Below are 27,454 nucleotides of genomic sequence, written 5' to 3'. Positions count from 1 at the left end.
GGCCCTAAGTTAAATTTTTCCATAGGGTGGAGAGAAGAGTTTGAAAATGTTTAACTAACTTCATGCAATTCTACACATTTTGTCATAGGGTGGAAAGAAATGTTTGCAGCTTTTAATATGATATCTGAGTGAGTGTGACTAACAAAATCAATTGGGTGCTCATGGTCGGTAATTCGATCATTATTACTACTAGTTTAGATAGCTGGCTAGACTAACTTATCAATCACTTTTTTTTTTTGCTGACATAGGCTAATTGAGTGACTGACAGTGACTGACGTAACAAGATAAAAACTGATGCACAACCAAATTTCAATAGAGGGCTGTCAGTTGCCCATCCCTTGAATAGATCATATGGTACATGTGATGTCGATTTGAAAACAACGGCCAACTAACTGATTCAGCTCATGTGAATGAAACCATTTCTAAATATTGCAACTGATATTATCACATCTATTTTAATCCTTCTATTTAACCTATTTGAAATCCTGAGTGAATCCTGAGAATCTTGTGTATGCCCTTACATTGCTCTCAAATCATGCATTATTTTCTCAAATTTGAGTTTAGAGTTTACGCTTTAAAACAATTAAAAATGAATGCAATTCCTGTTTAAAAGTTATCAAATGATATCAAATGGCATAACCAATGCTGCTGGTATTTCAGATTCCTCTTGGAACAGGTGTGCACCTATGATACTCTTGATGAAATGTCCCCTGTAGCTCAGTTGGTAGAGCATGGCGCTTGCAACGCCAGGGTTGTGGGTTCGTTTCCCATGGGGGGCCAGTATGAAAAATGTATGCACTCACTAACTGTAAGTCGCTCTGGATAAGAGCGTCTGCTAAATGACTTAAATGTAAAATGTAATAAAGTGGCCTGAGAGAGGGTGTCATTTCAGAGGCTTCGTGTGTTTTCAGTCCTCGCTGCACATGTTCCAAGTTTGTGTGAGGTGGAGTGTGTGTGTGTGTGAAATAGTTGTGTGGGGGGAGGGAAGGTTGCAGTGCGCCAGAGGAGCATTTGGCCCAGCGCCTAGAGTGTGGTTGGATTTCACGACCCTCTCTTCATGCCTTATGGAAAATGCTATTTCAGCCATCCTGAGCATGCCAAGTCCTGTGTTGGGCCGATTGCTCACGTTACAATCCCGGGTGATGGACAGCTTTGAACGTCAGAATACAGGGCTGCCTGTGCCCCTCCATAAATCTCCCCTCTCTTCCATGGAAAAAAAACAGAGCAGAGCCATTACCCTGACCATCACAGGCTCTAGTTACAAGGGTAATGAAACTGAAGGCACATAGACCATTCTGGATGGCTAATGGGGAAAAAGATGGCTCCAATTCTATAACCTCGTACAACCATCCGGAAGTCTCGCGAGCTTACATTCTGTTATCAGTCTGGTAATTACGAGGCTACCAATTCTGCTAATAGTAACTTGAAATAATAAAACTGCCCAAAACAGGGTTTGATAGAGAAGCGCTGTTGAGGCCCTTTGTCAACTAGGAGCTAAAAAGCAACACGTCAAGTCAAAGCATCCCAAATGAAAACAGAGGAGTTTCTCCAGTGCTAGACACATAAGCAAAGGAACAGTGGGCAGGAATGGACATGAGATCAGATAGGCTGCCTTGCCCATCCTAGCACTTGCACTGTCATTTTCACTTCATTATCAGCACCAGCAATGTTGTTCTAACACATTGGACTTTGGATTTATAAAATGAGTAAAGGAAGATGTGGCTTTAATTTCAGATAGCCTTCCCAAACAAAAGCAATGAGAGCAGTTGAAATCCTTTAATCCAGCAACTTGAGATGCGGATCTGCATTCATCGCATACCAAGGTTATCTTTCGCTAAGCTCAAGGGTTGACAAGTATGCCCTCTCAAGGATCTCAGTATCCTTTCTGTACCATGGGGAAAGTAACACAGTATTAAAAACAGGTCTCAAAATGGGAATTAACAACTTTGTTATCATCAGTTAATTTATTGATGAGCAACTGTGGCATTACCTCTAGTTTAGTTCTAGACAGAGAAACAAGCCCAGCCATTTATGTCTCCCCACATTCTGCCATCGCAATTAGCTTGTGAAGGCCTTTAAATACAAAGTTATAGTATGTCTGTCTGTCTGTCAGGACGTGGTTTGTCCATGAGGATACAGCAATATAAGTATTGCTTTGATACAAAGCTTGTCAAAGATTTCAAATGGTGCTTGATTGTCCTTGCATCAATTTACCATTAATTCACTGCTGTTCCTACTTACAGTTTGTATAACAGATGGAACTGGTCTCTGTTGTATTTTTAACCATAAAGCATTTCCCCTATAGGAGGTTGGTGATTGTTATTTCCGTAGTTATGCTGCTACTGATTTATAAAAGTTAAAGCTGGATAATTTGTAGTACAACATCAGAATCGTGTATAGCCTTCCCACAACCTTGCACACTCCTCTGATTTATTTATGAAGAGTGCTGGTGCTTGGTATGAGGATTTAGCTTCTTAAGCTGCATGATCTTGCGAGCTTAGTACTATAGAATATGAGTGCATTTGGCTATTTAACCTTTTACTGCAGTGGGCTAAATCAGGGTCACACAGAGTGTTTCTTGGTAGTCTTAAACAAATCTACTTTGAAACAAAAGTATACACTTCACACACATGGTTATGGGCTTAAAAAAAAAGAAGACATCTGTACCATGTCAGATTGTCACGGTCGTTGAGAGACGGATTGGACCAAGGTGCAGCGTGATATGCGTACATGTTTATTAGAATAAATAAACACTTGACAAAATAACCAAAACAACGAAACCGTGAAGTCCTATGGGCTATACACACAACAAGCCAAACAGGAACACAAACAAGATCCCACAACTAAGGCAGGCAACATGGCTACCTAAGTATGATCCCCAATCAGAGACAACGAGCGACAGCTGCCTCTGATTGGGAATCACACCCGGCCAAACATAGAAATACAACAACATAGAATGTACACATAGAAATTCCCACACATCGAATATTCACACCCTGACTCACCAACTCTATGTCAGGGCGTGACAGTACCCCCCCCCCCCAAAGGTGCGTACTCCGGCCGCACCAACCTGACTCATTAGGGGAGGGTCCGGGTGGGCATTCAGCCTCGGAGGCGGCTCCGGCTCCGGCCGTGACGACCTCTCCCTCTCTGCCTCCCCGTTGCACCCCTGGTCTGGTCTGGACCTCGGCGCGATGCTTCCCCTCTCCTTCCTCCCACGATGCACCAAGCCCTGTCTGGACCCTGGTGTGGGAGACCCCAAACCTGGAGAGGGGCTGACGTCTGGGCCTGGATCGGCACTAAACTGGACCCCGTGGAGCGGACTGCCCTGGCTCCGGAGTGGAGCCGCTGACCGGAGCTGAACTGGACCCCGGTGGAGCGGACTGCTCTGGCTCCAGAGTGGAGCCGCTGACCGGAGCTGGACTGGGAACACGCACCACTGGTCTGGTGCGAGGAGCATGCACGGGTCGTGCCGGACTGGAGACACGCACCACTGGTTTGGTGCGAGGAGCAGGCACGGGCCGTGCCGGACTGGATACACGCACCACCGGTTTGGTGCGGGGAGCAGGTACGGGGCATACCGGGCTGGCGACATGCACCACTGGTTTGGTGCGGGGAGCAGGTACGGGCCGTACTGGACTGGATACGCGCACCACTGGTTTGGTGTGGGGAGCAGGTACGGGCCGTACCGGGCTGGCGACACGCACCACTGGTTTGGTGCGAGGAGCTGGCATGGGCCGTACCGGTCTGGATACACGCACCACTGGTTTGGTGCGGGGAGCAGGTACGGGGCGTACCGGGCTGGCGACAGGCACCACTGGTTTGGTGCGAGGAGCTGGCACAGGCCGTACCGGGCTGTGGAGGCGCACTGGAGGTCTGGAGCGTAGAGCTGGCACAACCCGTCCTGGCTGGATGCCCACTTCGCACGGTACGTGCGTGGCGTTAGCACAGGACGCACTGGACTGTGCAGGCGCACTGGTGACACAGTGCGTATCTCCGCATAACACGGAGCCTGCACGGTCACACGCTTCTTAGCGTGAATACGGGGAGTTGGCTCTGCTCTGAACCCTGGCTCTGCCAACCACCCCGTGTGCACCCCCAAATTTTTTTATTGGGGCTGCTTCTCTGGCTTTCTTCGTGACCGAGTCCTTTTGGGTCGCCGTTTCTCCTCTCCTGCCTGGGCTTCCTCCTTCGCCCAGGGTCCTCTACCAGCCAATATCTCCTCCCAAGTCCAAAATGTCTTCCCCACCTGTGTCCAGGGTGTCTGCTGCTCCTGGGCACGCTGCTTGGTCCTTGTTTGGTGGGATCTTCTGTCACGGTCGTTGAGAGACGGATTGGACCAAGGTGCAGCGTGATATGCGCACATGTTTATTAGAAGAAATAAACACTTGACAAAATAACAAAAACGTGAAGTCCTATGGGCTATACACACAACAAGCCAAACAGGAACACAAACAATAATAATATATGCCATTTAGCAGACGCTTTTATCCAAAGCGACTTACAGTCATGTGTGCATACATTTTAAGTATGGGTGGTCCCGGGGATCGAACCCACTACCCTGGCGTTACAAGCGCCATGCTCTACCAATTGAGCTACAGAGGACCACACACAAGATCCCACAACTAAGGTAGGCAACATGGCTACCTAAGTATGTTCCCCAATCAGAGACAACGAGCGACAGCTGCCTCTGATTGGGAATCACACCCGGCCAAACATAGAAATACAACAACATAGAATGTCCACATAGAAATTCCCACACATAGAATATTCACACCCTGACTCACCAACTAGCCAACTCTATGTCAGGGCGTGACACAGATATAGAGTTGAAATGTATTCAATTTTGAGTTTGCATCCCAATATTACAGTTGATATACATCACAGAAGACTGAAATATAACAAAACCGTTTGAAAACCAGATTTTCAGAAATTAAAAATTCAATAATGTTTATAAATTATGCAATTATGTAAAATATTAATGACATTCCACCCATGAGGCCACTAGAGGTCGATTTGGTCATTTGTACTGCAGGAAAGGTCTACGATCTGCATATTAGCTACCCAAGTTTATCAGGAGTTATTTTGAGCCTATTTGCAATAAGAATCAATGTGTTTGCACAGTGGGAAATGCAGGAGGTACACAGTGTAACCTACATCCATGGCTAGCTGGAAGTTTAATCTGTCTGGAAGGCTAGTAGCATTGGGTGTAAAAGGGATACCCCTGGAGGACATGATTACACATGGGCATCCATCCATCGCTCTGCTCTGCCTCTCTGCAGCTGGGATTAAACTGTCTACAGGTTCCCTACTGGCCACTGACTAGGGCCAGCAGCCTTATTAACCTTCAGGGCTAAGGACAGCCTTAAGTCCTAGCCTACTGTATGCCATCTGAAAGGACAACTCAACCTTGTTTGCTACAGCAAAAGTCTGCAACATCATGGGTCATGAATCATGACCTATGGCACTACTTAATAACGTTCAGTCTAGGAGGAAAACCTGCTGTAATTATGCAGATCAAAGAATTGTGAGCTATTAAATAGAATGTGATTGAAATCGAGAGAGAGAATGATGTTAATAGCGATGTCATGGCATCCATATCAGTCAGGCCCAGTTATTCTAAGGATGTAAAGTGTTAATTAACAGGTTGAGAGACAGCCGGCCAGTTGTAAATCTGTGGCCCTAGGTCTCTCTGTAAAGATATACTGCTCAGCTCTCTGACTTCAGGACATGCAGTTGTTTGAAACACTCTGCCTATAGTTACAGTAGCTAGAGCTGCAATGTTGTCCTGCTTTAGACCTCTCAGTCAAGGTATTCTCATTACATTTACTGAATGACTGTTTTTTTTGCTCTGCGTTACGTTCCCAGCATTGTTGTCAGTGGTTCTTGGCACCTAGTCTGACCGTAATGAAGGTGGTATGGCAGTGAGTTATGATCTATGACTGTGTCTGTTTAGTCACTGAGGCAGCACTGCTTTAAACATTCACTTCATTCACACTGAGGACTGATTCAATCCTGCACTCTTAGAAAAAAAGGTGCTATCTTGAATCTAAAAGGGTTCTTCGACTGTCCCCATAGGAGAACCCTTTGAATAACTATTAAATTGTTTTGGATCCAGGTAGAACCCTTTTGGTTCCAGGTAGAACCCTTTGGGGTTCCATGTAGAACCCTTTCCACAGAGGGTTCTACATGGAACCCAAAAGTATTCTACCTGGAACCAAAAAGGGTTCTACCTGGATTCAAAAAGGGTTCTCCTATGGGGACAGCCAAATAACCCTTTTGGAACCCTTTTTTCTAAGAGTGTAGATATATTCTGAATGGAACAGGCCCATGGTCTTCTTCGAACGCCCTGCTGGTTCTGGAAAGTTCAGGACAAATAGTTTGGTACATTAGTGTCGTGTTTGTTTTGATTGTTGTCATGGTCATATCCTTTGCAAGCTGCCACAATGCACTGGTATAGACCTAATCAACACAATGCATTTGCATGGGATTGAATAAGCTTATGTTATGATTTTACAAATATTTCCAACATCTATTCTAAACAGCTTGAGTTCAAAGGAAACATTTGTTGCCTGTCTACTCATATTGCATACTATTTGTGTTGTGTGGAAGGCACATGCATTGCAAGCCTTTTGAGTTTAGAAATCTCACTAAACAGATTAACACACACACACTGAGGCTCCGTAGCGGTGCGCTACAACCTGAAGCCCACAAGCTGATCTTGATGACAAGGGAATGCTTGGGTGATTTACTCCCCGTACACTCTAGAGTTCACTTATCCATGTCACTGTTTGACGCACAAGGGGTCCAATGGGAGAGTTAACGCACAAGGGCGTTTTAAAACACAGCAGGCGCATTCCTCCGGTCAGAGCTCAACGGGCGGGCTGCCCCTGACACGCACACTCAGAGGACAGACAGTAGTGAGAGGAAGGAGAGCTGACCGAGCCCCCCTTTTACATTTATCCTTTATTCCCCTTCTGGGTTAGACACAGCACAAGCCATGCACAACTACAGCAAACGCAGTAACTTTACCTGGAACGGAACCCTGAAAGAGCTGGGTAACTACTCCTGCAGTGGTAAGCAGGATACGCATCCTTGATACAGTATGTATCCTTGATATGTCTTGAATGTGCTTTTGAAATCCCTCACTTGGCACAGGTCTCGAATCATTCATTGAGAAGTGGTGAGAGTCAGGGCTTGACTTACACATGCAAAGCTCTTGGTTTATTCAATAATATTGCATGCATATCCTTTTTGTTAACACTGTACAGTGTTACCATATTTTTTTTATGTCACAGACATTATTATTTTTAGTATCAGTGCAAGCATGGATCCCAGCATAGATTTGAATTTCACAATGTTAGCTTGCATGCTACTTTTTTAGAGTCTGTGATTCCAATTCATGTATGGGTTCAGTTGTATTAGTCTGCATCCCATTGCCTCTCCCCCTTCTGTCTCCACAATAAACTCTGCAACCACCACTGGTCTTGCAAAAATATTTAGCTTACTGATATTTAGCCTAGTAGTTTCAATGGAAATCTTGTCAATTAGAGTTGATTACCTAATTTATATTGTGTTGAAGTTAAAATATAAAAATGTTTCCTTCTTTCTGCCGCAACATTACAAATGCTTTATCTGAATAATGGTGGTGCAGGCATGCAGGTGCAGGATGAAACAGGATCCTCCAAGCTAATACCAAGATATGTCCAATGCAGCAAAGCTTCAACATCCTTCCTGTTACCTATAGGAACAGATACATACAGTGCCTTGCAAAAGTATTCATCCCCCTTGGCGTTTTTCCTATTTTGTTGCATTACAACCTGTAATTTAAATTGATTTTTATTTGGATTTCATGTAATGGACATACACAAAATAGTCCAAATTGGTGAAGTGAAATGAAAAAAATAACTTATTTCAAGAAATTCAAAAATATATATAACGGAAAAGTGGTGCATGCATATGTATTCACCCCCTTTGCTATGAAGCCCCTAAATAAGATCTGGTGCAACCAATTACCTTCAGAAGTCACATCATTAGTTAAATAAAGTCCACCTGTGTGCAATCTAAGTGTCACAGGATCTCAGTATATATACACCTGTTCTGAAAGGCCCCAGAGTCTGCAACACCACTAAGCGAGGGGCACCACCAAGCAAGCGGCACCATGAAGACCAAGGAGCTCTCCAAACAGGTCAGGGACAAAGTTGTGGAGAAGTACAGATCAGGGTTGGGTTATAATAAAATATCAGAAACTTTGAACATCCTACGGATCACCATTAAATCCATTATAAAAAAATGGAAAGAATATGGCACCACAACAAACCTGCCAAGAGAGGGCCGCCCACCAAAACTCACGGACCAGGCAAGGAGGGCATTAATCAGAGAGGCAACAAAGAGACCAAAGATAACCCTGAAGGAGCTGCAAAGATTGGAGTATCTGTCCATAGGACGACTTTAAGCCATACACTCCACAGAGCTGGGCTTCACGGAAAAGTGGCCAGAAAAAAGCCATTGCTTAAAGAAAGAAATAAGCAAACACGTTTGGTGTTCGCCAAAAGGCATGTGGGAGACTCCCCGAACATATGGAAGAAGGTACTCTGGTCAGATGAGACTAAAATTGAGCTTTTTGGCCATCAAGGAAAACGCTATGTCTGGCGCAAACCCAACACCTCTCATCACCCCGAGAACACCATGCTGTGGGGATGTTTTTCATCGGCAGGGACTGGGAAACTGGTCAGAATTGAAGGAATGATGGATGGAGCTAAATACAGGGAAATTCTTGAGGGAAACCTGTTTCAGTCTTCAAGAGATTTGAGACTGGGACGGAGGTTCACCTTCCAGCAGGACAATGACCCTAAGCATTCTGCTAAGGCAACACTTGAGTGGTTTAAGGGGAAACATTTAAATGTCTTGGAATGGCCTAGTCAAAGCCCAAACCTCAATCCAATTGAGAATCTGTGGTATGTCTTAAAGATTGCTGTACACCAGCTGAACCCATCCAACTTGAAGGAGCTGGAGCAGTTTTGCCTTGAAGAATGGGCAAAACTCCCAGTGGCTAGATGTGCCAAGCTTATAGAGACGTACCCCAAGAGACTTGCAGCTGTAATTGCTGCAAAAGGTGGCTCTCCAAAGTATTGACTTTATGCACGCTCATGTTTTCAGTTTTTTTGTCTTATTTCTTGTTTGTTTCACCCCCAAAAATATTTTCCATCTTCAAAGTGGTAGGCATGTTGTGTAAATCAAATGATACAAACCCCCCCCAAAATCCATTTTAATTCCAGGTTGTAAGGCAACAAAATAGGAAAAATGCCAAGGGGTGTGAATACTTTCGCAAGGCACTGTACATTACAGTATATATACAGTATGGTGTCGGCTATTAGGCCTACTTGGAAATATTTACTGTAACATCTTCTACTTGATTAACTTCCTGGTGGAACCCAATCCGTTAGCACAACAGCAGTATAATGGTGTGTTGCTATTAGGAGATACACTTGGGACTATATACAGATTCTCCGTTTTGCACGCTCCAGTGTACTGGGTATGTATGGAAATGCATATCATCTTGTCTGGTGTCTTTACAGGCCCATGCATTAAGAAGGCTTCTGTGAACTCATTTCACTGGGAACTCAGTTCTCAGATGCACCCGAGTAGCAAGCTGACAATGTCAAGCATTGCAATACAAGTGCCCTTCCTTCTCCTTTCCACCCAGTCATTTCTATGGCACTATCCCTTTCATTATCAGATCCTGTTATATTTGATGGGTATATCTGTTTCTATATTGTATGTTGTAAAGTCACAAATAGGTTATACTAGGTTTTACTGTATGAGTCAAGTATTTAAGACGGTGTTTAGGCGCTGTTGAACATGTGGGGATCAAGAGAGAGAAAGATATCATCAGAGAGTGAGGCGACTCAGCAGAGAAAGTGAGAAAGAGAGAGAGAGAGAGAGAGAGAGGGTGGGAGAGAGAGAGAGAGGGAGAGCGAGAGAGATGCCAAGAACTACATGTCCCACAGGTGTAGGTCATAACTCATAGACCCTGTATGTGTGGATTAGGGAGGGAATTTAGTTATATTGTGACAGGCAGTCACCTTGCTTCATTCGCTAGGCTGTAGGGAGGAGAGCTTTATGAAATGGTAGCAACTCCTCCTCAAGAAGAAGTAATTGAGTTCTGTGTTTGTGTGTGTCTGTCAGTAAAAAACGTTGAACTTAACACTGAATCTTCAACAACGTATCTTCATTTCATATTAGAAAGACATAAATTGCATCTAGCCTTGACAGCAGACATGTTTCAAGATTTTAACTATCTCAGCAATTCAAGTTTACATTCACATTAATTTTGGTATTTTGCTGGAAGCTGCTACTGCAAAAAAACATATGAGAAGGGGAAAAATGTGTTTGATACCCTCTAGGTATGTATCTTTTCATGATTTGAGCACAGCACTGGTAGCATGGTAATTTTAGCTCTGACTGAGTAGTGAGTCATTTGAATACATGACTGTTGTTCTTGTGCCACAGAGGGATTTAGGTAGCTTTAGTGTAAAAGCCAAAAGGCAGTACTTGTGTGTCACCAACGCTGAACACCAGTGCGGGGGTAATTCAACTCCAGGGTCAAATTGTTTCTTATTAATAGCAAATTATTCACAGGGCCATAGTTATCCCTCTGTGTCGTTCTGAGAGGAATCTGTTTGATGAAAGAAGCCTCCAGTCTCATCATCATATCCCACTGCGAACGAGTCCTGGTTTACCCTGTGATGTGCTAATTAATTAGGCTTTAGGTTACCTCTAATACATGCACCTTAACTGGACAAAGATGTTGCTCTGTTGTGGCTCTGCAGATTAGCAATGTGATAGCGCTGCTTTGCGACTGTGGACTAATAAGACTAATAGCCTTGGCTGGTGCTTCTGTGAGGAAAGATTTGTCTCCACAGCCTGGAAGTGGTTTCTAATTTCACTCTGAAGTTCAAGGTCGAGTTTACCGTCTTCCTCCTCGAGTTATTTTCAACAACGGACTAGTCACCTAAGGAAACAATGCTTTAAAGGGACAAATTACTTTATTTCTTCTGAAATATTAGTAGGGTTTTCTTGGGATGTTGATATTTGCTGATATTGGACCTGTCAGAGAGCCAGTGAAACTTAATGATGCCAAGGCTCCCCTAATACCACGGCATTCGTCCTCAGCTTTGTTTTATGACAGACACTAGGTTTCAATCTCCGACCTAAATATAGCTGCTGGAGCCAAAACAACAAATTACCATCTGGTCACCTTGTCATCAGTTTACATTTTGACCTGAGGAACTGGATGTTTAACCCCTATTTTATAGTCATCCAATACTAAACATACAGGACATCTTTCAGCAATTTCTGAAGCAGTAAGCAGTCATTTGACGTTTACAGCCACAACCCCCCCGTGCAAATTCCTACTCGTTCTCAGCCACAGGTTGTAGGTTAGATTTAGGAGTGGACATCCTTTATGATTTGACGCCTGTCTGTTTAGGGGTCTATTTTAACAAACCCAACTCAATGGTAAATCTATTCACTGGCGGTAGCGCTGTAGGTTCGTGGGTCTGTCAGAAATATTTTTGCTATTTTCACGAACAGAATTATGGCCGCAGTAGCTGGCGGTGGCACGAAAGTGCTGGGTTTCAATGAATAAACAATTTGAAGGTGTGTTGACCCCTCACTGGCCAATCAGAATGTGCTCCATGGCTAAATATGTGGTTGCTTCAAGTTGTGTATTTATGGTCTTTTACATATCGCATTGTCATCAACTCCAATTCAAATGTTAGTCTGTTATAGCCTAGTTTGTTAAATAGCCTACAGAAACCAAATAACAGAATGTAGGCCTATCCCATATTTGTTAAATATGTTGAACTGGTTTTTGAACAGTAATTACATGGCTTCAATATATTGTTAACATAGCATTCGTACTGATATAGGCCTACTGTAAAATGCATTATGTCTGAGCCATGGACATGCCAAACTTTGTCAATAAGCAAGATTACATTCACTATTGATAAGACCTAAAAAGACTGAATAATTTGAATCAAATTCTAATAAAACGAAACAACAACTTGTTTTAAATAGGCTAAATACAGTTACAGGCACCATAATTGCTCCCTGTGGGCATATTAGGTCTAAGACAACGTAGACTATGGAGGGTTTTACGCACATCCAAACTTTTCACAGGAGCTGGAAAAAGAACCAAAGGGGGAATGTCCACTCACCGTTACTGCTCCTAAATATACATAGCTATAGCCTGCCATCGCGGTTGACATGGCCAGTAGTGACTTTACCATGTGAAAGGTAGACAAACAAACAGGCAAATATAGCCTACAAGCGGATTCAGCACCATGGGCAGCCATCGGAATTGCCGCGATTTTACAGTTAGGTCCAACAGAGGAAAGTGGAAGATTCATATTTGACAAAGTGATAAATGAAAAACAATAAGCAGTCTTTTAAATAACGTCATGTTCCTTAGCAGGCTTCTTACAGTCACTGACACCTTTCATGCAATGGGCATCGCACAGAATGAGTCCAAACGCTTCACAGAAGCTGGACAAAAATAATGTTCAATATAAATAAAAAAGGGTGTTTTGCTGTTTGTGATATTTTAATGATACATTGGTGATGCACATAAGGCTACTGTGTGTGCCTCCGCTGGCATAATCAATACCATAACCAATTGTGTTACCGCTAAGACCAGCTTTTGGTCGGTCTTAAATAACCCTATTTGTGCACACTGACATTGGCATATTGGCGTGCGTTTTTAAGGACACACCTAAAATATTTCCACCCTCCCACCTCAGCGCAACCGAGATAAATTACCAAACCTGGCGTAAGGCCTTGAAAATGCCAATGTGCCAGTTTTTACATGACAAAATTGCAAACTATCGGCGTTTGACACTTGCGCCTACTTACCGCCAACCGAAAATAGAGCCCTTAGTGTGTTATGTTCATCGTTAGGAAACATGAGTGTGATTTAAGTCTTAGCTGTTATTGTAGAGTGATGATGGTTGAAATGGGGCCTCTGGATATAATGGCCGCCAAGATGTGTTTCACAGCAAAAAGTGAGTAGCCCTGGAGATGGTGTACCTTTCAGACCGTAACTTTTCAGATGACGAGACAACCTACTCATCGGTGTTATTTTACAGGGCTTTTTATTGGGTGCTGCTGGTCATGGAGGGCAACGAGGGCAGAGGGACTGTCTGAATGCTAGCATGGCTACAACGCTAACTGGGCTACAACTAGGCCTACAACTATTACATGGCTCAAAATTATGTGAAATATTAGGCTTCATACTTTAGCTGGACAACATTATTTTATTTTGAGGCATGAATTAAGCTTTATAGAGACAACTTGGCTCTACTGTCTATTACATTTCTGAATTATACAACTCATCAGTGCTGTTTATATGCATTAAGCGACAAAAGCGGCCGCTTAGATCCCCGCAGCCACTAGGGGGGCCCCAACCCCCAATTTTGTTTTTAGGAACTCAGTCGGGTCTCAACTTACTGTTAGTTAGGATAGTAGAATTTTGAAATTTGGTAGTGCATCAGCAGTTTTTCTCATGTTTTGTCAATCACTGACAGTCAGTCACTCAATTGCTAGTTAAGTTAGTCTAGCCAGCTTTGCAGGACATTAACTTAAAAACTGTACATTTTTCTCTCCGCCGCCAATAGCGGGGCCTCTAAAATGTTTTGCCCACCAGGTGGGAGGGCCCCAACCAAATCTTGCTTAGGGCCTCCAAAATGCTAGAAACGGCGCTGCAACTCATGTTACCATTATATTGTATTGCCTGCATATACTTGATGACTGTATTCAATGTCCTTTTTGGTGTAAGGGGGATAAAGATGAATTTCATTCGCACATTTCACAGGCTAAACTGTAATTGGAGCACATCTTAATGTTTAATAAGATGTGAGGTGTCTACATATAAAGTTCTCCTGTTTTATGGAAATGTTAGGGTCATCCATTTGGTGCATGACCACAAATTGGCTGCCCACTGTAGCAAAGAAAACTAATAATAATTGTCAGACTATAATGTTTAATCTTAACACAACCAGTGGCGACCCGTCATTCAGGGCAGGTGGGGCAATCACCACTGAACACAACAAATCCTTTTGCACCTGTGTCAGTAACCGACATAGCACTGGGGCAAAGGTACACTGTTTCCTCTGTTTCATAAACTACTATTCTGTTAGATAGTCTCCTAAACAGACTATATATATTTTTTCAAGCGTCTGAAGACTGTTTAATAGGACTTGATGGCTAAATTATGCCCTTACATTTAGAAGGCGGAAGAACACACTTCATAGATGACTTAAGAGCACACCACTTATCTAGTGTATGTCCAATACCAGGTTTCTATGACACTATCACAGCAGATTATCTTTTCATTGGATCCCCCTGTTATCTCATGTCAATTTTTTTATGTAATTGTCTCCCTTTGAATATCAGATGTAATTTGGCAAAGAATAGCTTAATTTTAATCCTCTTCCTCACTTTAATTATATAGTATGTTACAACATAGGCTACACTATGCAGCCTTCTCGTTACAGCCCCCCTCAGGTTTATTGTGGGTTCATACAGGTTCATTGTAGATTTGGCCTCCTTCGTGTACCTGGCCTCCTTTGGTTTTTTCCTTGACATGAGAAAGAGCCTGTACCTGGTCCGTGCTCTAAAGGCTGCGGTGTAATAAAGTTATATCTGGTCCTAGCAGCTGGCTGCTCTCTTCTCTGGTTCCATCTCGGCTCGGCCAGTTTCATCTCCCTGCCAGCCCAGTGGGCTGCTGGCCTGTGTCATCAGGAGGGGGGCCAGGGTGAAACATGACTGACTTCTAAACCCAACTGGCGTCTCCATTCTGACACCACCAACACGTACAGGAGGCATCAAGCACATATACACTTAAAACACCTGCACACACACACACATATGCAAAACACCCTCTCTTTCTCTCTTTCTCTTGCTCCTTCCCCCTCTCCCTCAGATCGACACATTCTGGAGCCGGTCTTTCTCTGGCTCATTTGGCGTTAGGCAGTGGCTCATTTATTTTCCATCTGTTTGCTTTCATTAAGTTATTTCTGATTTATTGCTGCATTTGCAAGTCAATGGCTGGCAAGGTTACATCCATGCACCTTTCACTATACAGTAGAAAGGAATATTATTAACTCTTTATTTCAGGATTTTCTGTTGTGTTGACCGTTTATGTTTAGAAACAGCTTACAGCTAGATAATGTTTCAAAACATGTTATTTGGTTATTGAATATGCTCCATTGAGATGAATGGATTCTATTTCCAGTATAGGAATAGTTTTCCATGTACAGTAGAGTTGCATCCAGACTATTCTGTATTTATATGTATTGCCTGTAGGGATCATAGCACATTGACTAGACAACAACAGAGGAGAGAGAAAAACTAAACACAGGGTACATCTTTTTTTGGGGGTGAGAGGGGTGAGGGTGTGGGGGATGAAATCAAGCCATGTGTCCTTCAGCCTGACCCCTTGTGGTCTATGAAGCATTGGCTCTCTCCCATGGTTCCCTTCGCCACCTTAATCCTCACTCTCACCCACACACCTTACTGCCAACTCTTTAGCCCATGAACTTCAGAGTGCCCTTTGCGTCCCCATTAAATTCACAGCGGTAATCCCAACCTGACATCATTCAACCCATTCTGTTCCGCCCAAGGATTCCCGTCTGTCCAAGTTTGTCTGCTTAGCACCCTGCTACAGGACCAGCAGGCAGTTGGGATTGGTCTCTGAAGACCGTCAACACATGGACGTGGCTTAGCATAGCAGAGAGAGTATTTTAGGTGTGTGAATAATGATCTCTGTACCCCCAGCAGCAGGTCAACAGCATGTTGGATTTAGGGAGCTATCTTTGGTTGGATAGTTGAATGGTTCAAAATAAGAAGGGGTGTTGTGGGGTATCCGTTGTCTTTGGGATGAGTGTAAAAGGGGGTTAATGCAGGAGGTGGTGGGGGAGCTGTACACCCAACCCAGACGACCCCAGAAAGATCAGGAATGTCTGTATAGGCCACTACTCTCCAGGGAAGTCAATTCCCAACCATGGAATGACTCATCCTCACTAGGCTCAGTCAACTGTATTTTCACTAAACGTAATCGTATTAACACAATAATTTGCCTTGTCTGCTTTATCAGAGCAAAATGCCTTTTACAGATAGTTTTATAATCTGTATAACTTTTATCAGCCGAGTAATGAGCCAGTCAGATTGTCTGGCTCATTATTTCTTCACAGAAAGAATATGACTTCATCAAATGTTTAAATTGAAATTGAAACTCTCTTACGATGACAGAAATACTCGTACTTATTTAAGTGTCCAAATTGTGATGGCTTGTAAAATCTATGTTGTTAACAATATAATTGCTGTAGTCCTGCAGACATTATTCCACAGATATTGCTATCAGCACCCACTTTGAACAGAGCTCTCTGACAGGTTGTCACTTACATAATGTTTATTTTGGTGCACACACATAAACACACTTACAAAACTGTTAAACTAGGTCCCAAGTTGCCCATGTTGGATAATGGTACACACTTTTTGTAACAAAGTTGGTATAATATGTACACAACACTTCTATAGCATTACCATGATTTGATTAAGCAAGGAAAGGTATACTGGCCTCTAGTGTTTAGATCAGGCACCATATACAATGTATATACTGAACAAAAATATAAACATGTAAAGGTCTCATGTTTCATGAGCTGAAGTAAATGATCCCAGAAATGTTCCATACGCACAAAAATCGTATTTCTCTCAAATTTTGTGCATACATTTGTTTACATCCCTGTTCGTGAGCATTTCTCCTTTGCCAAGATAATCCATCCCCCTGACAGCTGTGACATATCAAGAAGCTGATTAAACAGCACGATCATTACACAGGTGCACCTTGTGCTTGGGGACAATAAAAGGCCATGGTATGGGTTATGGTGTGGGCAGGCATAAGTTAGACAACAAACACAATTGCATTTTATCGATACCGTGACGAGATCCTGAGGCCCATTGTCGTGCCATTCATCCACCACCATCACCTCATGTTTCAGCATGATAATGCACAGCCCCATGTCGTAAAGATCTGTACACAATTCCTGGAAGCTGAAAATGTCCCAGACATGTCACCCATTGAGCATGTTTGGTATGCTCTGGATCTACGTGTACGACAACGTGTTCCAGTTCCCGCCAATATCCAGCAACTTCGCACAGCCATTGAAAAGGAGTGGGACGCCATTCCACAGGCCACAATCAACAGCCTGATCAACTCTATGTGAAAGAGATGTGTTGCGCTGCATTAGGGAAATGGTGGTCACACCAGATACTGACTGGTTTTCTGATCTATGCCCCTACTTTTTTTTAAAGGTATCTGTGACCAACAGATGCATATCTGTTTTCCCAGTCATGTGAATTTCATAGATTAGGGCCTAATTTATTTATTTCAATTGACTGATTTCGTTATATGAACTGTAACTCAGTAAAATCTTTGAAATTGTTGCATGTTGCGTTTATATTTTTGTTCAGTGTACATTACTGACCATATGGGCCTTTCAAGCCCCCCACTGTGGAACTATGCCAAGTGTTCCCAAGACATGACATGTCTTTTAAACAGAAAATGGATAGGAAAGTTTATACGCCTACTGAAATACTATAAATACTACCTGTCCACAGTTTGATAATTTACATCATTTCGATCAATTCGTATTAATTTCCTTCTAAGTTAAGCAGCAAAAGTTTTGTATATATTATAGAAAAAACGGTAAACCCAAGAAGAGTCACTCTTCAAGACATTGTCATAAGGCTTGAAATGCTAACGACAGCTTTTTAGACTCTGATTTATTATATTGATACCTAATGCCAATCCAAATAAGTGGCCCACCAAATTCAAAGTGGTCCATCAAAGACTGTTAAACATTGACCATAATGACTGACATTATTGATTTGAGTCTTCTTTTAGCTCAATAACAAGCAACATCTAAGGAAATTTACCCTCTGATGAACAACTGAAATTTATATGGTGTTAGAGAACACCTTAGTCATTCATCAGTCAGAGCTCATCAGTGGTGAGGATGGGTAAGCTAAGCCTCCCCGTTTTATCAGCCAGCATCATAACACATCCTCAAGCCTTGAGTTTGACCTCGGCCACCGCTATCAGAGCATACAGCACCTTGTTTCCCTAGACGTTGGTCTATTTGGATGATATTTTAGGAGATAATTTGGTATGTGCTATGTACAGTAGTGGTTGTTACAGTATTTCTGAAAAACCTCAAGTATGGACGTAGAGGTTGACCTTTAATGTTAAAGTGGTCATAGGAAAACAGTCATACAACTGAGATAAAAGCAGTTGATTAAAAAGTTGATTAAACAGTTGAATATTCTTATGCTCTTCAATGACACATCAACAGTAGGCCTAAGGGGTGATTCCCTTTTAGATTTGTTCATATTCATAAATGTATGTAAGAAAATTGTTATTGAAATCAAAATACTACTCATATTACAGAGTAAGCTTCATATGACACCAATACTTGCTTTGTAGTACCTACATATGAAACATTACAAAGTCTTAAAGGAGGCCTGGGTAAGGCCAAAATGTCAGAAATATTCTAACTTCAATTAATTATTTCCCAATTATGATTTTAGATATATGTCAGCAATCCTCCCTCCAAAGGACCATTCTATGGATTAAATCATGGTCCTTTTTTGTCCTAGTTTTGTGAAGAATCACCCTATGGTTGTTAGCTAGCTCAATAAATAAAAGGCTTTATACTCAATAAACTCAAGGCTAAATACTATGCTCTACGACCTCTCTCAACACTCAATAACACAGCAAATGTGAAAATCGTGGCACTGAAAGGTAGAGAGATAGTGAAGATGGTGACATGATAGTTAGTTTGAAAGTGTAAGTGCCTCCCGTTGTGCCACATTTCGTCATTTACAGTCGGGCCGGTTCTAAGATGATATATCCTTGTGGACAGTCAGACACTTTTTGTCTGTTTCTAGCTTGCTTACTGCAACATTACATTTCGGGAGGGCAGTGCCCAACCCTGCACCCCCCTAAAACCGGCCTTGTTTACGGTCCTGTTCTGGTTGTGTTTGTATCCTAGGCCTGGTGAGTGGGTTTCCCCTAAACTAATGCCAGATCAGTATTATCCTCAGCATTGCAAATATTGCTTCAGAGCGGACACCATGTTCCATTCATCAGTAAGTGCCAGAAAGTTCCTCCTGACATACCCTGCTGTCATCGCTCATAATTTACAGCCTCTCCTGTCCATCCTTTCTCTAATCCACATGGTAAAAATAGCTCAGCTCATACTTACTCACTGTTCTCCATAGCCATACACTGATGAGGTTTTGAGGAGGAATAGGACCCATTACGGTGTTGTCATATGATTTGATGAAACACCATCTTTATATGACGTTTTAATGAGCTCTATAAAGATGAGCCAGGGCTTGGGGAGGATGGCCAATGTCATAGGGAAAGGATTCTCTTCCTGTGGGCCTCTAAAGGGTTTTTTTCTGGAAGAAAGCGGTGTGTACAATTTGAGGCGATGATTTCTCTGGGCTTGAGTCTGCCTTATTGGCTTCATTGTCGCTCCCCTCCCCTCGTTCCCCAGACGCTGCCCTCTTCAGAAGGGCCTGAGCCAGAGCCAAAGACGTGTCAATCCCAACCACTGTAAATGTAATGGAAATCTAAAGAAGAAGAGTATCAGTTTTCAAAAGCAAGGACACTTCACCTTTGTATGAACGTGTCCAGCTTGGGCTTTCGTAACTGTATCTTCACTGAGGGCCCTGCTGGCACTGCCCACTGAATGTGTTGCTTGCAACGTTTCTTAAAGCAGAAAGTTCTCAGTCTATTTCTGTATGTCACTGTATGTGTCACGTACCTCCTATTAACCCCCTTTAACATTGACATAAATTATTATGGGAAAATATACATACTGTACTCCTGTATGCGTCACGCAAATTTGTGTTAAATAGTTAGGTATACAGAGACCTTGCATTAAGCTTAAATAGGTTGACACCAGCAGATACAATTACTATCAGGTAAAATGAATGTAACACAGCAATGGAAAACAATATTGAGGAATAATTTTCCTTCATTGTTGATTTCCCCTACCTAACAACTATCTCCAATTTAAGCGAATTATTCATTTAATATGATATCTGCTACTGAAATGTCGCCTTGCTGCTTGCTGTAGTTAGCTACACCACTCTGTCCCCATGATGCCATTCATACTACGTAATATTTCCCAAACACAAATATTCCTACGCCAATCACACTACGCCTGTGAAACATTTTAAATGACACTATTCATGTGAGATATTTGAAATAAATGCCATTATGTATGTGAGACATTTAGCCCCTGTAAGTGTGAATAGATTAGGCATTATAAGCAGTTAAATACCGTATGGTGTTTTTGTTTCCTATGAAATCTCAATGTGATGGTTGTGTGCTGTTTATTAAACATTTGTTACCACTGGATGTGTGTGACCTATTGTTCATTAGTGTTGCAAAATGGAAAACAAAACAGAAGCATTTACCATAGACTAAAAGTGAAAATGTACGTGTAATGTCTTTCATGTTCTCATTGTGTCATTCATGTTGACTTCAATAGAGCCCCACAGTGGAGGTGTCATAATACCCATAAAACCTAGCGGTCAAACAGGGAAATGGTTCCAATCATTTTTCCCATAGGGGATTTTAGAAACACTTCAAATAAGGGCTGTGTTTTGTGTAGGCTAACTGGTATTGGATCTATTTAAAACTTGCACAAGACAGTTCACAGAATGGTCCATTTAAAGAAATGTAGCCAATTGATTAATTACTACATTTAGCTAACATTAGATAGTTAATCCAGAGATTCTTACCTTTGCCTCGATTCAGCAGTCTCGTCCAGATCATCATGACATTTGTAGTGGTCCTCTGTAGCTCAGCTGGTAGAGCACGGCGCTTGTAACGCCAAGGTAGTGGGTTTGATCCCCAGGACCACCCATACACAAAAAAAAATGTATGCACGCATGACTGTAAGTCGCTTTGGATAAAAGCGTCTGCTAAATGGCATATTATTATTAGTTCTTTCTGATAGCCACATTAGCAGCTAATTTGTGTTTCATTTTTGGGGGGTTAAATACAGCCGAATATATTGATAAAAGTCACCTTGTCCTAGAGAGATTTACACGGTTATCAAAACGTCACGCCAGAGTAAGCCTACATGAAACACAGCCCTTATTTGAAGTGTTTCTAAAATCCGTTATGGGAAGAATGAATGATGGAAAAACGATTGGAACCATTTCCCTGTTTGACCGCTAGGTTTTATGGGTATTATGACTCTGTGGTTGTCACAAGCTGGGCTAGAACTCCAGTCTCAGATGTGGAGAGCTGGGGGTTCTACCCCTTAGCCACAGAGGAGGTATAGTTGGACCCAAATGAAACACCCAAGGCAATACTCCAGGCAAGTAGATTTAATGTAAAAACAAAGGTTCTTCGCACTTCAAAAATAGTCCAACAAAAGTTCTTCTCAGAAAGAGGTATATTAACAGCGGTAGAGTAACAAAACAGGAGGCAAAACAAAATAACTCCACGAGGGGAGAAAAACAAACTAAAGATAACTTAGAAAAGCTTACTTGGAAAGACACGGTGGGACAAAGCAGGAGACACATAGCCAGGACTCAAAAACCAAGTGAGAAACAAGGGGAAAACACACAGCTAAAATACTCTAGGGGAAACAAGGCACAGGTGACCTGGATCAAGCTAATAAGGACACACGAGGAAGAACTAAGGCAGAGGGGAACACAGATGACCTCTAGAGGCCCGGAGACAAACAGGAGGCAGGAAGCTGACAGTGGTACTCTATAGTTACTAACCAACAGCCTGAAAGTTTTTAAATGCATCTGACGAAACACTAACTACGAACATAGATGATATACAGTTGTGTTTTGTTATGTTTCCCATTTGTCTGTCAAGCGCCCCCCTCCACCCAACACACACACACCCCTCCACCCAAACATAATAACTACACACACTCCTCGCTCTAGCCCCTGTGTGTTTTCCTAAACTAGGGCGGCCTCCTGTGGAATGCAGGGCTCTGTTTAATCCCTGAGTCTTGTCAGGCCCTTTTTTATAGGAAACTCATCTCAACGTCCAGCAACAAATGGAGCGCAGGGATTTATCCGTGGAGATAGAGTTTCAGCCTGCAGCTGAACGCCCCTCTCTCACAGCTCCATTAGGCTTCCTTGTTAAGTTAAGCCACAAAGAGACTGTGTGTCGCTGCTGCTGCTGCTGCTGGTCTCCTTGGCTTGGCGGCTGTGTGTGTGTAAGGTGGGCTTGACTCTAGCCTGATCTTCCTTTCTGTTTCCCCTGTGTACCTTCAGAGCGAGTACGGCCCAGCATGGCAGCCCCCGGCAGCTCCAGCGGACTAGAGGTTCTCCTGTCTACTCTGCAGGTAGGAACACACTGGGTCTGGGACTGTGAGTGTGTATGCATGTCACGGTGTGTGACTGTGTCTCTGTTTGCCCACGGTCACTGATATGGCAGTCTAAAGTGGAATGCTCCAAATAAAAGTGGGCAGGGGTTCTGCTGATGGACGGGAAAGGCAAGCAACAGGCACTTTCAACAGGCACTTTCTCCGTAGAGCTGAAAGAGGAAGATAAATCGAGAGCTTGGGACTATAAGGGTCTATCTGCATTTTTGTCAAAATTGAGTTATTGATATAGCCTTGTTCTGTTCAATGTTCTCTACCTATATAGTACTCTAAATACCCCAATTTGTGTTGTTTAGTTCTAAAGAATACTAGATAAAAATTGCTGACACCATTCAAACCAATGAGGGTTCGGAACTTTAAAGCCAATTCTCTCCGAATCGTCTTTTTGCAGATATAACTTTATAGTCCCAAGCTCTCGGAATGGTGATCATAAGCATTCTCTCAACACCCAGAAAAAGCATCTGGAAATATGTTCACAACTTTCACTTGTATTACACAGACAGTTACTGTACGGTATAATATAGCTTACTGTGTAGCTTCTGGAATGGAAGTTTCAATTTAGGTTGTGTTGTTCAAATAATTTTTATGAAATGGTAAACATATTTCCATTTAAATGTTAGTATATTGTATAGTAGTAGTATTTTAGTGTACTGATAGTCAGTGTCGAGAATACTGTAATTTCTACACTCCTAACTGAATTAAATAAATGGTGAAAAATATTTTCTAATATTGGTTTGTGCCCACTTTATTTAAAGTAGCTAAACTAGTTCATAAATCAGTTTGTGTAGTTTACATGACATTAACTTGTGTAAGAAAAAGCTTGTGAAGTGATATGCATGACCAGCTGTAGGAAGGCAGGCAGAAGGCTGGCGGGCAGATGTCAGTGGGGATAGCTAGCTCTACTGTAGCTGTTCTGGTGGGAGAGGAGCAGAGGATTACAATATAGAACGGATGGTGTGTGAGATATCATCTACAGCCCAGTGAATGCAGCTGATCCCTCAGTATTGCAGTTGTCAGGATCCACTTTTAAAACCAGTTTCATACTGTTATGTTGTTGGTGCTGTTGTTGCATTTGGTTCTGTTGAACCACATTTGTCAAGCATGTTGGTAGACTATTTGTTTTTTCATAAGTTTGTTTTTACTAATTAAATAAGTAATTACATTTTCGATTATGTCAAAGCTGTTATATGTTTTGGCCTTCCTGGTTGTTGTGTATTTGCAGTGAAAAGTATGACATTTAAAAAATTTAAGAAAGCTCAACATAACGTAACTGACACATCCTAAATTAGCCTGTATAAAATGTCAATTTTTTCATAAACTGTAACATTAAATAGAATTGCATTACAACCAAGTGTATTTAAAATGTAAACAACATATAAACAACATAAATATAAACAACTTTGTATTCTTATATAAAACGGACAGCTTAGTATTCTTAAAATATTGTAATTTTTACCTTGCTTGTTGGTTCATTTTGACCAAAGTAGACAGTAGCTTTTCTCTTACTTTGAGTGATAATTCATTAGATTTCTGATCCACTCCCCAGCCATGTATCCTGATTGATAATGAATTATGATAGAGCACACTGACAACACCATTAATTCCCCATGCTTAGCCGGAGACAAAGTGTTGCCCCCCACAAAGTAGCAGTCTTACCAACTGTTATCATTAAGCGGATTGTCTTACAAATACACTGGCCTTGGTGTGGCTGTGGGTGCCTGTATTGATAGCACCGGTAATTCATATATTCATGTCATATACTGAACAAAAATATAAACGCAACATGCAACAATTTCAAGGATTTTACTTAGAGACAGTTCATGTAAGGAAATCAGTCAATTGAAATAAATTCATTAGGCCCTAATCTATGGATTTCATATGACTGGGCAGGGGCGCAGCCTTGGGTGGGCCTGGGAGGCCAATCAGAATGAGTTTTTCCCCACAAAAGGGCTTTATTACAGACAGAAATACTCCTCTGTTTCATCAGCTGGCAACATCTCTGGTGGACATTCCTGCAGTCAGCATGCCAATTGCACGCTCCCTCAAAACTGTGGCATTGTGGTGTGTGACAAAACTGCACATTTTAGAGTGGCCTTCTATTGTCCCTAGCACAAGGTGCACCTGTTTAATGATCATGCTGCTTAATCAGCTTCTTGATATGCCACACCTGTCAGGTGGATGGATTATCTTGGCAAAGGAGAAATGCTAACAGGGATGTAAACAAATTTGTGCACAAAATGTGCGAGAAATAAGCTTTTTGTGCAAATGGAAAATTTCTGGGATCTTTTATTTCATCTCATGTAACATGGGACCAACACTTTACATGTTACGTTTATATTTTCTGATGTAATAGAGACATGGAGAGTAACAATATGCCAGTGTTAGTAGTTCTTAATGAAACCAATACCCACCAACCATCACTTCTAATGTTTTCTGAAGCGCATGTGACAGAAAGACATGGCTCTTCACAGATACACCTCATGTCAGCTCAGCTGTAATAGATCGCCTCTGTTGGGTGTTGGGTCCTGTCTCTTATCCCCTCTGTGACAACACCTGTCATGGAGTACACACACAGAAAGGCCAACAGAGAATCTATCTTCTGCACTGTTATATGTCAAGGTCATTGTAGTACTTTTCCTAGATCATTTCATATGTTCTGCTGTACTCACAGAGTATTTATTTTCAGAGTATTTTACTTAGATTATTTATTTTCCTTTATTTCGGTTCTATACTTTTAAAAAGGTGCATACGTACTGTACAATCCTTCAATAATGTAACCCTTTGCATATCTTACTCCCAGTGGTCTATTAGAGAACCAACGTTTTAGCCTTCTTTAGTCTGCACCTCGTCAACTATTAAGCTTTGAGTCTGCAGCTCCTACCTTATCCCTTTCCATATCTAAAATCATCCCAACCATATAATAACACTGCCACCTGTCTAACAAAGTTAGCCTTTTTCAGCACATACGGTATAAGCAGATATTTTCCCTGCCTGTTATCATATAGGAATTCTCTCAGCTATAAATGTCGAAGTCTGGGCCTGGATCGTGTAGGTGATCCATTCACACCTAATCACCATGCCTGTTTAGGTTCTGTCTGTCTATAGAGATCCCAGATATCACCTTATTCCATATGAAGTGCACTACCTTTGACCAGGGCCCATAGTAGTGCACTATATAGGGAATAGGGTGCAATTTGGGACTTCTCTCTGGGGATTAGTCCCCCCTCATACAGAAGGGCTGTCATCTGCTGCTGCTTTTAAACACAGCACTACAGCCCCTGCTGGGCCCGGGGCATTCGGTTTCCTGCACCTGGGCCTGTTGCAGTATTTGGAACCCACGCTGCTGTGTTGTTGTGACCTAAGTGATCTCACCACCTAATTCATCAGCAAAATTAGACGTCCGAGTCAAAGCTCCCCAGCTCGGTTTTGGGAAATGCGTTTGCATTGCCAGTCGAGAGCATGGTCACATAGTTAAATGTAACAACAATGCCAATGTCAGTTCTCTCGTTCAAATTGCCATTACAACATGACAGAAAACAACAGCAGCAGCCTGGCTGAGGTGTTGACGTAGTGTTGATCTTTTCTCCCCACAGAATGCAGGGGACATCGAGAGCACCCTCAATATCCTCAACGTGCTGGATGAGCTGCTTTCAGCTGGTAAGTCTCTGTTGCTGATTCAGATTCATAGTAATTCCATGCAGATACAACGCTACAGTACCTCTACTCCCCCTAGATGGCTACAGTCTATTACCCTTCTTTGGTTTAGGTGCCTTTGGTCACTGTGTTGTGTTGTGTGTCCCAGGCACAGACAGACGGATCACCTACATGATCTCGAAGGGGGGCAGCGAGGCCCTCCTAAGCGCCCTGGTGACCACAGCCAGGACCTTCTCCCCCAACTTCACCATCCTCCTCCCCCTGCTGCACCTCCTGGCCAAGGTCGGACACAGAGGTGAGGCTCCGACTGACAGATCAGAGTGGAAATATAGTTTACAAGAACGTGAAGTGATAAAATATTTGGAGATATTATAAAGTGTGTAATTATTTAGCTGTTGTCATGACAGTACAGTCTCAGTTCTACTGCACGTTGTAGTGAGAGGTTGTCAAATGGTCTGTAGATCCCAACCTTTCAACGCAGTGGGTAGCTTGATGATTTTCTTAGTTACCATCTTAGAATGTCATCAGGAAGTGAGTCCGCATCAAATAATGGAGACATCGTGGCTTTCTCCTCCTTGGCTGAGGTGTCCGTCAGCAGTGGTGGAAAAAGTACCCAATTGTCATGACTCAAGTAAAAGTGAAAGTCACCCAGTAAAATACTACTTGAGTAAAAGTCTAAAAGTATTTGGTTTGAAATATACTTAAGTATCAAAAGTAAATGTAATTGCTAAAATATTTTATTTTAACTTTTTTTAACTAGGCAAGTCAGTTAAGAACAAATTCTTATTTACAATGATGGCCTACACAGGCCAAACCCGGACGACGCTGGGCCAATTGTGCACCGCTCTATGGGACTCCCAATCACAGCTGGTTGTGATACAGCCTGGAATCGAACCAGGGGGTCTGTAGTGACGCCTCAAGCACTGAGATGCAGTGCCTTAGACCGCTGCGCCACTCGGGAGCCCAAATATACTTAAGTATCAAAAGTAAAAGTAAAATTATAAATCATTTCAAATTCCATATATTAAGCAAACCAGATGGCCTCATTTTCTTGTTTATTTTAATTTACGGATAGCCAGAGGCACGCTCCAACACTCAGACATAATTTACCAACGAAGCATGTGTTTAGTGAGTCTGTCAGATCAGAGGCAGTAGGGATGACCAGGGATGTTCTCTTGATAAGTGTGTGAATTTGATAATTTTCCTGTCTTGCTAAGCATTCAAAATGTAACAAGTACTTTTGGGTGTCAGGGAAAATGTATGGAGTAAAAAGTACATAATTTTATTTAGGAATGTAGTGAAGTAAAAGT

At 42.3% G+C, this 27,454-nt stretch overlaps 1 protein-coding gene across 1 annotated transcript in view; it reads left to right on the top strand.

Moving 5' to 3' along the window:
• Positions 1 to 7,000: 7,000 nt before the first annotated feature.
• The window catches only part of LOC311135344 (cytosolic carboxypeptidase 4-like), a gene marked incomplete at both ends in the record, with an annotated part of 81,788 nt that continues 61,334 nt past the window's right edge, over positions 7,001 to 27,454 (top strand). The window contains 4 exons of the mRNA XM_084169285.1: positions 7,001 to 7,076; positions 22,381 to 22,451; positions 26,084 to 26,147; positions 26,293 to 26,439. Of these exons, the coding sequence (XP_084025411.1) occupies positions 7,001 to 7,076; positions 22,381 to 22,451; positions 26,084 to 26,147; positions 26,293 to 26,439 (358 nt within the window). The remainder of the gene's footprint in view (positions 7,077 to 22,380; positions 22,452 to 26,083; positions 26,148 to 26,292; positions 26,440 to 27,454) is intronic.

The sequence above is a fragment of the Coregonus lavaretus genome (genome assembly GCF_964263955.1).
Source record: "Coregonus lavaretus genome assembly, chromosome: 9".
Taxonomy (NCBI): Eukaryota; Metazoa; Chordata; class Actinopteri; order Salmoniformes; family Salmonidae; genus Coregonus; species Coregonus lavaretus.
The sequence above is the reverse complement of the archived record's forward strand: the minus strand, read 5'-3'. Positions and strand labels throughout refer to the sequence as shown.